The sequence below is a fragment of the Otolemur garnettii genome, unplaced genomic scaffold (genome assembly GCF_000181295.1).
Source record: "Otolemur garnettii isolate 467f Iridium unplaced genomic scaffold, OtoGar3 scaffold00133, whole genome shotgun sequence".
Classification (NCBI taxonomy): domain Eukaryota; kingdom Metazoa; phylum Chordata; class Mammalia; order Primates; family Galagidae; genus Otolemur; species Otolemur garnettii.
This window is the reverse complement of record NW_003852528.1, coordinates 5,269,640-5,282,940: the sequence shown is the minus strand read 5'-3', so window position 1 is coordinate 5,282,940 and position 13,301 is coordinate 5,269,640. Positions and strand designations below refer to the sequence as shown.

Genomic DNA, 13,301 nt, shown 5'->3' with positions numbered 1-13,301 from the left:
CCTAAGCCACTTGAGCCACAGGCGCCGAGCCGGTACATTGGACTCTTACAGACCCCGGCCCAACATGCCCTCTGGGCCAGACCCTGGCAAACGCCGTCCTTGCACCGCTGTCAAGGAGTTAAATCCCGGAGCGACCCCACCGTGCCCTCGCCCCACTTCTCCGAGGTGATACAGCCTCCTTGGCGAAGTCCGAGCCTTCTGAGCTTCCCAAAAACCGAAGTGGGAAGAACGTTGGTCCAGAGGAACCTCGTTTCCCTCGAGGCCTCTTCGGGGTGTGGGGTCCTGGCGGTATCGCAGAGACCGGCTCGGCCCCCAACAACGCTCCACCAGCCCCAGAGCGGCGCACACACTACACGGTAGGACCCGTGCGTGTACCGAGCGGACGGTGCGGAGAGGTGGGGGCGCATCAAGGGCTGCGGGGCGTGGGGGAGGTAGAGTTTGCTGGGCACAGGACAGGGCTCAGGAGGGGCCCAGAGTTCTGAGGGTGGGGGTGTCCAGCCACCCAGATTAGGCTTCAAGTCTCGTTTTCAGTTTTCCTTAATGAAGTTGTAGGGCTTTCCTGTTTTTTTTTTCTGATGGCATGACAGCTCACGGCAATCTCAAACTCTTTGGCTTTAAGAGATTCTCTTGCCTCCGGAGTACCTGGGACTACAGGTGGCTGCCACAACGCCCAGCTGTTTTTTTGTTGCAGTTGTCCTTGTTGTTTAGCAGGCCCTGGCCGGGTTCGAACCCGCCAACCTCCGTACTTGTGACTGGTGCAGTAACCACTGTGCTACAAGCGCCGAGCTGGACTTTCCTATTTCTTCTTAGCTATATTACAATTATTCATTTATATTTCCAGGTTTTTCATAGTCGTTGCTACTGTGATCACATCTTTCCCCATTATACTTTCTAGTAATAAGTAGGTGTTACTGACCTCTTATTAGTGCCATTTTTTTACTAGATGGCTTTGCACTAAGTAGATGACCTCATCACCTACAAATAACTTATTTCCAATCCTTACCTCATTTGGGCTGGGATCTCCAATATGTACAAAGTTCATCAGCACTGATGCTACTAATGGAAAAAGTTATGATTTTTACCTTTATTCTGTTATTTGAGACAGTGTCTTGCTGTCACCCAGACTGGAGTTCAGAGGCCCAATAGCAGCTCAAGTGATCCTGGTACCTCAGCCTCCTGAGTAGCTGGGACAGACATAGGCCACTACATCTAGTTCATTTTAAATTTGTTGTAGAAACAGGGTATTGCTATGCCCCTGCTGGTCTAGAATTCCTGGCCTCAAACCTCCACATGATGGCATTATAGACATAAGCCACTGCACCCAGCCTCTTCCTGATTTTATTTTTTTGAGGCAGAGTCTCACTTTGTTGCCGTCATAGAATGCCGTGGTGTTATAGTTCACAGCAACCTCTTTAACTCCTGGGCTCAAATAATCCTCTTGCCTCAGCCTTCTGAGACACACACACACACACATACCCCCACAATGCCGTGCTAGTTTTGAGAGATGGGGTTTTCCTTTTGCTCAGAATGGTCTTGAACTCCTGACCTCAAGCAATCCACCGGTCTTAGCCTCCTGGAGTGCTAAGATTACAGTCATGAGCCACTGCACCCAGCAGTCTTCCTAATTTTTAACAAAAAACCTCACACTTTGCCCATGTAAAGAACCAGTAAGAGAAGTACTCATTTGTTATCTAAACAACAGTGCTTTATTGATAAAAAGTTAGTTTAAATGGATACAAAATTGCTGTGTAAAGTAAGTGTTTTTCAAAATACATTTCTAAAGGTAGACATTATCTCGTAGTAAAAGCAATTTTCTATTCGCAAAAGCATTTATTTAGATTTGAATAACCAAACAAAAAGAGATTTAGAAGTGTCACAGTGTGTGCCCTCCCACCCTAACAGTCAGGCCTTACCTTTTCCCCACACAGTACTTTATTCAAACATACATAGGACATACATCAATTACTTGCAAATGCTTTTGGTTTTTATAGCTTTTTCCAGCCAAGTTATTAAATGTAAAAAACTCAAATAACTGACTGCATGGATGTACTTGAAAACCGTGCGATACTTTTTCTTGGGGAAAAAACCTCACACCACAAGCCCCCCTGCGCCCAGCACAATGATGCAACAGTGGAGGGGCACGGTAAGCAGGGCAGTATGCCTTCAGGACTCAGATTACTTGACCATTTCATTTTTATCTTTTTTTCTGGCCAAAACAAAAGCCCTGTCTCATCCTCAGATTAAGCATTTTCTCCACCTGAGTTTCTCCTATTGTAGTGAAATGAAAATACTGAACCACACCTGCTCTGTATATAACTGTGTCCTTTCATCTGGCTTGGAATTTCCTAATGTAATAATGATGAAAGTGTGCCAGAGGCATTCACAGGAGGAAAAGGTAGGAAGGGTGAGAGTCAAGGCACAATGCACAGAAAACCAACCAGATGTGGCTTCAAGTATGCACAGTCTATTAACCAGCCTACCCTACAGGTGTGGAACGTCTTTCATTTTTACATAGCATATGGAGAAATTTGTGTAACAAAATAACAATGGTTGAAAATAAATGAAGGCAGTCTGCACATGAAAAAAAAAGACTGCTATTTTTCTCCCATCAGAAAAATATTCAAAAGTGAGTAGTTAATGGAAACCCAAATCAGGAAAACATGATAGGCATTTGGGCTTCATGGAGTGAGACCTTAGGGCGAAACACTGTTCAGTGACTGGCCTGCGTTCACGGGCACATTAGCCAAATGACCCCACAGCTGAAGAGGGTCTTCTAAGTCCCAGTTACAGAAAATGCACTAAAGTACAGTATGAAACATAAAAAAGGTTGGTTTCAAAACAGGTCAACTGCTAATTTTCCTTAAAAATATTTATTAATTTAGTTGAGTAAAAATAGTTCACTGACTCCCAATGTGTAGGTAAGAACTTTAGTTGCAATATGAAAACTAGAGCTCATAGCTGCTTTGATTTTTCTCTGTAGCACAGTATAACCAGTATCAGTACAGAACACTACAAAAACTGGCTTGTGATGACTTCTCTGCATAGTGGTTTCAAAAATGACCTAGATCAAGACTTCTTAAAATACACCTCTAAAAGCCTGTTTTAAAGAAGCTATGTAAGTATTAACATATATCTCATTAGATGATTCTATTATGTTTTATCTGGTTAACAGATAAATGATAACAGTATTGAATTATAGCAGCTGAACTGGTTTTAGGTATTGTGCACAGACATAAGTAAGAGCAAGGAAGTGAAGTGTCCGTAGGGTGCAACTTGGCAAGTAGATGGCCCTGCACCTGGTCAGCACATCTTTCTGCATCTCGAGGCACATGCCTCTCCCAGTCAGAAACATTCTGGGTAAATCTGAATAGTCTAGATATAAATCAAGAGTGCTCATAAAAATTAGCCAGTTAGGTCAGCTAAATAAAGAAATTCCGTATTAATTATACATGTTGACTGATTCTTAGAAATCAATTCTAACATTAGAGTTAAGGAAAAAATAAAAAGCAAAGTTCACCTCAAAATATAAGGTGAAACAGCAATGAAATACAGATACTAAAAGCACTTCATAAAAAAAAAAAAACACACCAAAAGTTTAAAAAAACAAAAATTAAATTCTCAGGCACAGGTTCTGTGAAACATTGGTGGGCACCATTCCAACGAGCTCATGAAACAGGCAGCAATGTTACCATCTGGAATGTTTTCCTTTTTTATCCAGGAGAGTATTTTCTAGAAAAACAAAACGAAGCACATTTAAGTGGAAGTGACACTTTGCTGCTGTGGTAATCAGCAGTACTACTTTCCTCTTTAACAGACGGTGTAGTTAACAGCAAAAGGTTGGGTTTATATGATCCCAACATTAACTGGGTCAAAGCACCCTTCATTAGGCTCTTAAAAACTAGTTGTACACCAAAGCTAAAGGGTACATAGAAATAACATAAAAATGTTGTATCTCTAAAGTGAAATTTTCATAATTCCATCAACATTTTAAAAATAAAGGAAAATTAGCAAATATCACTCCCTCTTGCCTCAAATAAACCCTCCCCTCAAAGAGGTCCTGTTTGTTTCCACTGCACCATCATTTCTCCGGTCAGGTGCCATTTAAAACTTGCTTCAGCAGCATTGTCCGGCTCAGGAGATGTCATTTAGCTAGTACATGACTGTGCACAAATGATTTTCAGCTCTTGCAGCAGCATCCATTTACTTACTGGTGAAGGTTGAACCCAGCATGTACCCTCAGGACTATTCCTAGGTTTCAGTGATGATGAAAGTACAGCAACCAATGTGGGCCCAGATGGGGGTTCTATGGATGTTCCCTTTACAAAAACTTACTAAATTGTACCTAAGCATTATTGTGTCTTTCCAGACATACACTGTATTTTATAACGAACACCTTTCCCAATAAAGCTACATAGGAGTTTGGTGACCAATGCCTCGCACATCACTCCATGTCATCTTTAGCCATTTGTCCACCTGTCCTGGAGGTCTGTGGACCCCGGGCCTTCTGTCCAATTTACCCTGTCATGTGTCAGCTGAGCTTTAAGTCACCTCCATGTTTTGATCAACACGCTCATACTCCAGGAGGTGCCGGAACTGCAGTGGAGAACATCTACCTAATTCCCAGCTTTTCCTTCCTCCATCTCTGTCAACTCACACTCACTTTCAAGCTCTAATCATGACTTGTTTGGCTTTCATTTGCCTTCTACCCCAGCTCCATAATTGGCTGCTCTGTCCTTTGGACTCTTAGGTCTTTATGTGACTTTATCTTTCACTATTTTCCTCTGGGAGTTAATGGGACTCACACCTAGACAGGTCTGCACACCATCTCCTCCAAGTGACACAGGTAGTGAGCATTTGCCTTTTCCCGGTCCTGAGTCCTTGGCATTGGCAGCTTCTGTGGAATCAGGGAGGCTGGTGTGCACCAGGCCAGACACAGCAGCACTCACTGTCTCAAGGAGCTGGGAGTCAGCGTCTGGTCAAACAGACCCTCACTGCACAGGGGACCACCGTTTCCCTTCATGGCATCTAGACTTTTATCTGGATGAACTACTTTAATAACACTTCTTTATTCCCTTTAACAAAATATTTTCAGTATTAACAAATTTCCAATTGTAAGGCTAAAATATTTCAATATATAAATTTTTTTCTAGTGTTTATCATGTTTATAAGCTTAGAAAGTATGAAAAATCTTTACTAGAAAGTAGGTGACAAAGTTGTGGCTTCTGCTCTTTAGGAGTAGTCTTTTTCCTTTAAGGCTAGTAAATGTTAGTTAATGACAGAGGTTCAAAAATGCAAAACATTAATAAGATTTAAGTTGGACGAGCCTGTTATTATACACAAGTTGAGATGATAATAGTATCTGTTAGTAACAGCTGCTTGGTCTCCCTGACTACTAACATGTGCACGTCACCTCACACATGGTGCCCGAGCGCCCCGCCGTCGCCATCCCCTCCCTGCATCTGGGCCTGCATCTGCGCCTGCATCCTCGCGATCATCTCCTGCATGCGGCGGAGCTGCACAGAGACACCAAATGTTACCTGTGTTCACAGCATGCTGTCTTAACATTATTTATGGGTCTTCTGTGATTCCTAAAATCTCAACTTTTTATGTTTTCCTAAAACATGACAAAAAACATACTAGAAATTTTTATAAATCAATAAAAGGACAAACAACTCAATAGAAAACCAAGCAAATGCTAAGAATATGCAATTTAAATAACAATTTCTCAGAAAATGAAGCAGTGATCAAAGAAAAGGAGATTTTTTTTTTTTTTTTTTTTTTTTTGAGACAGAGCCTCAAGTGGTCCCCCTGGGTAGAGTGCCGTGGCATTACAGCTCACAGCAACCTCCAACTCCTGGGCTCAAGCGAGTCTCCTGCCTCCGCCTCCCAAGTAGCTGGGACCACAGGCGCCCGCCACAACGCCCGGCTATTTTTTGGTTGCAGCCGTCATTGTTTGGCGGGCCTGGGCTGGATATGAACCCACCACCTTAGGTGTATGTGGCTGGCACCTTTAGCCACTTGAGCCACAGGCGCCGAGCCTGTGGTTATGTTTTTAACATTTAAATATTTGACCTGTGTTGAATTAATTTGACCAAAGAAGTATTTTCTTTTTGCTTACAAAAGGTTGGCCCATTATATTATTTACCAAATAATCAGTTTGCATTCCACAATTCTATCAGCTCTGAATGCCACCTTTACAACAGAGGACATTTTTGTATTTCTGATCTATATCTAGGTTGTATGCCTAACCAGCCCATAGGCCTGTGGTACATGGTGTGAGCTCAGGAGTTGCAGACCAACCTGAGCAAGAGAGAGACCCATCTATACTAAAAGAAAAAAAAAAAAAACCCAAAAAACTAGACAGGTGTTATGGCGGGCGCCTGTAATCCCAGCTACTTGTGAGGCTAAGGCACAAGGATCACTAAAGCCCAAGAGTTTGAGGTTGCTATGAGCTAAGATGCCACAGCACTCTACCCAGAGTGACAAAGTAAGATTATCTCAAAAACAAAAATGTTTTTAGTAGCGTTTTCTAATTTCTTTCCCCATATATTAGTAAGTCCCACATCTTTCTCCTTAAATTTTTGTCAATGGTTGTGAATGGCAGTTTCATTATATTTTTCAACTGATTATTATCTATGTATGGGGTACATTACAAAATTCTGTTCCAATGTCTTGTTTAGCTAAATATATAAAGTATTATGTATATTATTATATGTATATAGGCATATCTGTAGTAATAAAATAAGATTAGCTACATGTAATATAATCCCACTCAAAACATTAAGGGAAGAAAACTATTATAAGATAATTACACTTAATATTATTGGATGTAAATTGAACAGCTTTAGTAAAAAGAATGGCACTTTTGTACTGACCTCAGCTTCCTTTTCCAGCAAGATCTGATCTTTATTCATGTCCTCACTCTCCACTTTCCTAAGAGTTGAAAGAAATTGCAACTGTAACATTGTGACAAATATAGTACTTATTTGCAATTACAGACACCCAAAGAAAAATTATACTTTAGAATGCTGAGAACCATATCTGTTTAAAATTATATTCATTATTTTTCAAATTAAAGATATGATAAACAAAAAGGAAACAGAATGATGGAAAAAGGACTAAATAATAAATGGAAAAATCAAGAGTCTTTTCTTACTCTAAGCTGAGCTGATAAAACCTCTATCTTTAGCCACTCAAAAAACAGCAGCGTTGGTGGAAGAACATCCTGTAACACAGTGTGAGGGGGAGCAGGCAGAGCACCCCAGACAGCTGGCTGACACACCAGCTCCCCAGAGCTCGTTGGGCCCTCATTACAGGGCCATGGCTGTTGTGGCTCCTGGAGAGTACAGTTGTCTTGCTGCCTCTAAAACCGTTCTATTATAATGGCTGTTTCCCAAATCAATAACACAGTAAATCAGATTTCAGTGAGCTCCCCATACATATACATGATATACCAGATTAAAATGTCAATGTTTTAATGACTCTAATATAGAAAAAATTCAATAAATGATACATATTACTTATTTGTTCATTAAATTCTAGTCTAAGCAGAGATGTGTTTTGACCAGATACAAAATCACAAGCCAGGTCACAAAACAGAGACCTCATATAAAACACAGCAGGATGGGAAAGAAAAAGAGGTAAGGGTAGCTGAGGGAGTTTGCAGGGAACTGCAGGGGTGGAGCCACTGCTCTAATGGCCATGGCTGCTCAGAAGCCACACCCTGTGCTCACCCTGTGTCTTAGTGGTGAACAAGTCTAAGTTCACTCACAGACCGTGATGCTTCTGCAGAAATACCCAATACAAGCTTTCAGCCTTTCTATCTAAAGCGGTTTTTATGTGGACATTATTAAATCTATCTTTTCATTATAAGGCTTAAACAGAATAATGTGATTAAATTAGCAGCAATGGCTATTGAGTAGAGAACCAAACTGTGTTGCTTATGGCCAAGAAGGCTGAGCTGGACACACAGAGGAGGAGACACAACATGACTTGGGTGCAGTACAGAGTAGGAGACAACATGACAACCTGCCGCCTCTCTTGAGCCTCTCAGAACGGAAGTTTTCATAGTGAAGGTCCTGGGTCACCTCCTGCAGGTCCTGCATGTGGGTTCTGAAAGAGGGTCCATCACAATGGTCACAAGCGCATGCCATTTCCATGGAAAACACTGACCAAATATATGCCTAACAGACAGAACTAAAAGTTACTTAGTAAATGGTGCACAGGGTTACTGGGATTTCAGGGTAAGGAGTGTGGCTGTGGAAGCATCTACGGAGGCACAGCTCTCCCTGTGACCACCATGAACGCCCCACCTCCAGCTGTGTATAAGTCCTTTCCACTGGAAACACGCAAGCCACCAGCACCACCAATCCCTGCAGGAGGCCATCCCCACTGAGGGGGGCTGATAGACTGTGTCCAAAATAGACACACTTCTCTAAAAAAATGTATGGAAATATGAAATTCAAACATCCCTGACTTCTTAAGCTTAAAATTTATATATTACTCTTGTTTCTTTTTTTGAGACAGAGCCTCAAGCTGTCCCCCTGGGTAGAATGCCGTGGCATCACAGCTCACAGCAACCTCCAACTCCTGGGCTTAAGCGAGTCTCCTGCCTCCGCCTCCCAAGTAGCTGGGACCACAGGTGCCTGCCATAACACCTGGCTATTTTTTGGTTGCAGCCATTATTGTTGTTTGGTGGGCCCGAACTGGATTCGAACCTACCACCTTAGGTGTATGTGGCTGGTGCCTTAGCCACTTGAGCCACAGGCGCCCAGCCTATATATTACTCTTGTATAAAAAACAGCTGGCTTGCTCTAGCTGTGGAGAAGACCATAAAGACAAAGACTGATACTCTGGATCCAAGAAAATGGGACTTTGAAGCTTTTACTCACCTTATGAAACACTCAAGCTAAATTGCCCAGCTTATTCAAATACTTAAGTACTTAAGAATGGGCAAACATTACAACACACTCCTGTGGGTGAAGGTCAGCTCACACTCTACTTCGGGAAACACTAATGAATACACTCTATAATTTCTTATACGAATATTATGTTTAATAAAGCTTGGATGGCAACATCTTACAGATTTTGATTCACTAAAAACTGCTAAACTGAGATGCTATGCTGGCATGCATAGCAATTTTCAGTTAATCAAAATATTAATTTATATCAGATAATATCTATTATTTATATCTATATTCTTTGAACTGAGGTATTTCTTTCAAGCAATACTCTTTCAGCCTTTTTATTCAGAAGTAACAACAATGCATGCATGTTTCTATATATAAAATTATTTTGTAAAGAAACAAAGGTCTATTTTCACATGCAGGTCTGTTATAATTGCCAAAAAATAAACGGAATAGAACTGTCTCCAGGCTGAGCGGGGCCATTCTTGAGGCCCAGTCTGATGCATATGGGCACTGCAGCACCCTGTCTCCTCACCAGAACGCACTATAGGTCTAGTCTCCTATCAGCTTCAAAGACATAATCAGGAAGGAGAAGTGCTAAGCCAAAGGCTGTAGGAGGAAGAGGCCAGTTCAGCAGTGCTCAGGGAGCCCTGGGTGAGAAGGTGCTGCAGACACACCATGCTCTGCAGGCTGTGCAGTAGTGGAGGACGTGTCACCCCACATGTGAAGCACCACTCCCATGCCAAGCTCTGCCAGAGGGAACACACTGAGTGTCTCACATGAGCATCGTCCTCAGCTTCAGAAAGTCGTTATGCTCTGGGTTCTCCACCTCCACAACACCCCAAGGGTAGAGACGGCCTCTGACCTTCTTCCCTTTAGCTTCAATCAGCTGATTGGACCCAACCACGGAGAAAGGGATGCTGGCCTAGAAAGAGACAGACAGGGTAGGCAGGCTCCACGCAGAGCCTCAGTGTTGACTGCAAACACAAGAACATTAGCACAGACTTAGCACATTGCTACTTACTATAAAATGGAACTGGAAAGCTGGGATACTCAACATTTTTCTTGGACGTGTTGGATATTTTCCACATGGGATAAATTGTATGAAAACACATTAAACCTGCAATTTCCTGAAGGACTTGAAATTTCCAAGCCTTAGAAAACAGCTATGTCAAAATATACGGTAAGCAGTAATACTATAACTAAATCTATCTGAGACATTCTCTCTGAGGCCAAGCCTTCTAGGAAATGGCCCTCTGCCTGCTCTTTCATTGTAAATGCAGAGATAACATGAAACAGGAGTCATTTATACTGTGTACTTGAAGCCAGTTTTTACCTTGAGAAGTCTAGTCTGCTCTTTAAAATCTTCATCTTCATCTGATTCTGCATCGGGTAAGTGATAGATTTTAATGTTATGTTCTTCAATTTCATCCAGAATCTGAAAGAATAACAAAACCAAGATCAACTTTAGCAAGTTCCATGTTATTTTAGTCAAATCTAACTCATATATCAGAATCTGAGTTCAAGAGCAACCTGACCAAGAGCGAAACCCTATATTTACTACAAACAGAAAAACTAGCCAGGTGTTATGACAGGTGCCTGTAGTCCCAACTACTCAGGAGGCTGAGGCAAGAGGATCGCTTGAGTCTAGGATGAGGTTGTTGTGAGCTATGATGCCATGCCACTCTGGCCAGAGCCATAGAGTGAGACTCTGTCTCAAAAAAAGAAAGAAAGAAAAAGAAATATATCAGAGCCTACAAATGTCAATAAAAAATCACTAAAATTATTTTCAAATGATTTTATCAATTGCTAAGAAGGTATTTAAAAGCCTAGGCAAATTAGTGAGACCCTGTCTCTAAAAAGGGTTTTAAAAAATTAGCCAGGTACAATGTAGTCCCAGCAATTTGAGAGGGTATGGCAGGAGGATCTCTTACAAGGAATCAAGGTTGCAGTAAGCTATGACTGTGCCATTGCATTCCAGCCTAAGTGACAAAGAGAGAGAGAGAGACTCCTTCTTTAAAAAGAAAAAAAAGGATTTCTCCTTTAATTTTGAGGAAGCCTGTGTGTAGAACCAAAAACAACGTTGGCAATAATGACCACAATCTCCAATGTACAAAGCCAAGGGAGGGCAGACGCCAGCCCTGCATAACAGACAAATAAACTCATGCCGCAGTCAGCCTCAAGGACAGAAGCCACAGGAGAGACCACAGGCAGGAACAAGCAGGCATCCTGTAAGTAGGAGGAGGGAGAAACCTCTCAGAGGGGAGAAAAACTGCCAAAGATACAGAGAACAGGACACATGACGTGTGTCTAAGAAATAACAAGAACTCTAAAAGGTGGAATCTAAGACAGTTAGCTGGATGAGAGAACAAAAACTAGGGTTACAAAGCAGAGAGTTCCCTGAACACCTGGGAGTCCAGATTTTACTCAAAAGGCAGCAAGCAGCCAGCAGTGAATCTCATAATCAGACCTATCAACCCAAGCAGTATAGTGCTGAGTGGGGGAGGAGAGAAAAATCTTGGGCTGCTGTTGAAATAAACAGTCATTTAATTAGTCAACCAATTAAAAGCTCAGTCCCCAAATGCCCACTACGCCAGACACTCCGTCAGGTGCCAGGCAGGCTAGAGTTCTGCTTGTTCTCAGCCCAGATTACAGGAAGAGAAAACAAGAGCAAAGAAAACATCATCAATTCAAACCCTGTACTGGATTTGCTCGTTGGTTCTGCGAGTGAAAATCCTTAACACGACCTCTTGTACCTTCCATGGTCAAAGACCTTGGTCTCCACCACAATGTCTGTACTAATTCAGAATTTCAGAACAGGCCTTCCCCTCCTTACATCCTTTACTTTGTAAACTCACCTTTAGTCTTCATAAATCCTGTGCCTAAAGAGGAGAAACCATCTCTCTCTTGAGAGAAACTTAGCAGCAAGCATGAGCTTGCTCTCCAGGCTGTACCCTATCGGCCCTTTCCTGGCCTATCATCCTTCTGACCCTATGTTTAGTCCTCTGCTGACTTCATAAAGACAAAGTTTCTCTGATGGAGAAGAGATTTGAAAAACATTCCGTAACTAGACTATTCAAAATTGGAGGAGAGGAGTAAGAAAGGGATGAATCAAAAATAGTTACACATTTCTCAGGGTAATTCCAAGAATTATGGGATTAAAAGATAGGGAACTCAGGAAGACAAGAGCTCCTTAGAGGTGAAAACAGGACTCCAGTTTGCACATGTAATTCAAATGAAGAAATAAGACCCCTGGAAGGGGAAAGCAGAACACAGAGACTACAACACAGCAAAGCTGCTGAGTGACTCCCCCTCACAGCAGTGACAGGAAAAGTGGCCAACATAGGAACAGGCCCACTGTATTGACACGTACCTGTGGGGCATGACTGGTCTGTGAAAATTAGGTCAACTTAGGGGGGTATGTGGATTCTACTGTATTTCTAAGGAATACTGACCTTCAGGGATCAGGAAGGTGAAAAAAACAGGTGGAAAGCAAAGCAATCAGAGGCCAATGAAAGGAACTGCCAATCACGGCCTCCTCCACAGGGAAGTCCCACGTGTGAGGACTGAGCTGCTGGCCACAGCCCTGAAAGAACTGCAGCTGGATGGCAGGAAATCAGAGTGAAGGGGTCATGAGAAGGTTTTAACAACCACCATGAAGTGTCTAACACAAAGAAGAGGATGGATGAGAGTTCTTTTGGATGAGGCAGAATAAAAAGAGGCCCACGAAAGAAGGAATAAACAAATAATATACAGGAATTCCTGTCTCAGGAATACAAAAGTATTTCAATTCATCTCAGACTTTGTAATCAAGCATTAAAAGTTTTGGGTGTAAGATTAAAATGAGAACACTGTAACCCTGACATCCCCTTTCCTCAACCTCAATCAAATTTAATGTAAGCACATAAAAGGTAAAGTTTCCTTAACTGGGAGTGCTAAAATACTTAGTGTCAAATATTAAAGTGTCTAAGCATTAGGGGACTCTTCCAATGGCCTGAGTACTTCCTAAAAAACTAGCAGTACTGGCTCAGTGCCTGCGGCTCAAGAGCAGGCATCCTCAAACTATGGCCCGCGGGGCCACATGTAGTCTGCCTAGGAAATTTATCCAGCCCGCCGGGGGTGTTTTCCCGTAGCTGCCTGTCCTGCTTAGCAGCCGACTTGTCCAGGGGCCCACAGTCTGGCCCTCCAATGGTCTGAGGGACAGTGAACTGGCCCCCTGTTTAAAAAGATTGAGAACCCCTGCTCAAGAGGCTAAGGTGCCAGGCACATACACCTGAGCTGGTGGGTTCGAATCCGGGCCCGCCAAACAACAACAACAGCTACAACCAAAAAATAGCCAGGCGTTGTGGCGGGTGCCTGTAGTTCCAGCTACTTGGGAGGCAGAGGCAGGAGAAT

At 42.5% G+C, this 13,301-nt stretch overlaps 1 protein-coding gene across 5 annotated transcripts in view; it reads right to left on the bottom strand.

Annotated features, from left to right (window-relative positions):
• Positions 1–1,795: 1,795 nt before the first annotated feature.
• SEPT2 (septin 2) overlaps positions 1,796–13,301 on the bottom strand; it is a 40,260-nt gene continuing 28,754 nt past the window's right edge. For 4 of the 5 annotated variants that reach the window (XM_012810410.2, XM_023518242.1, XM_023518244.1 and 1 more), the window contains exons 8-13: positions 10,243–10,344; positions 9,686–9,831; positions 8,029–8,112; positions 6,876–6,933; positions 5,398–5,513; positions 1,796–3,729 (exon numbers count right to left, since the gene is read on the bottom strand). In XM_012810410.2, the coding sequence (XP_012665864.1) occupies positions 5,412–5,513; positions 6,876–6,933; positions 8,029–8,112; positions 9,686–9,831; positions 10,243–10,344 (492 nt within the window). In that variant the 3' untranslated portion in view covers positions 1,796–3,729; positions 5,398–5,411. The remainder of the gene's footprint in view (positions 3,730–5,397; positions 5,514–6,875; positions 6,934–8,028; positions 8,113–9,685; positions 9,832–10,242; positions 10,345–13,301) is intronic. The other variant, XM_023518243.1, reaches the window with a different exon arrangement.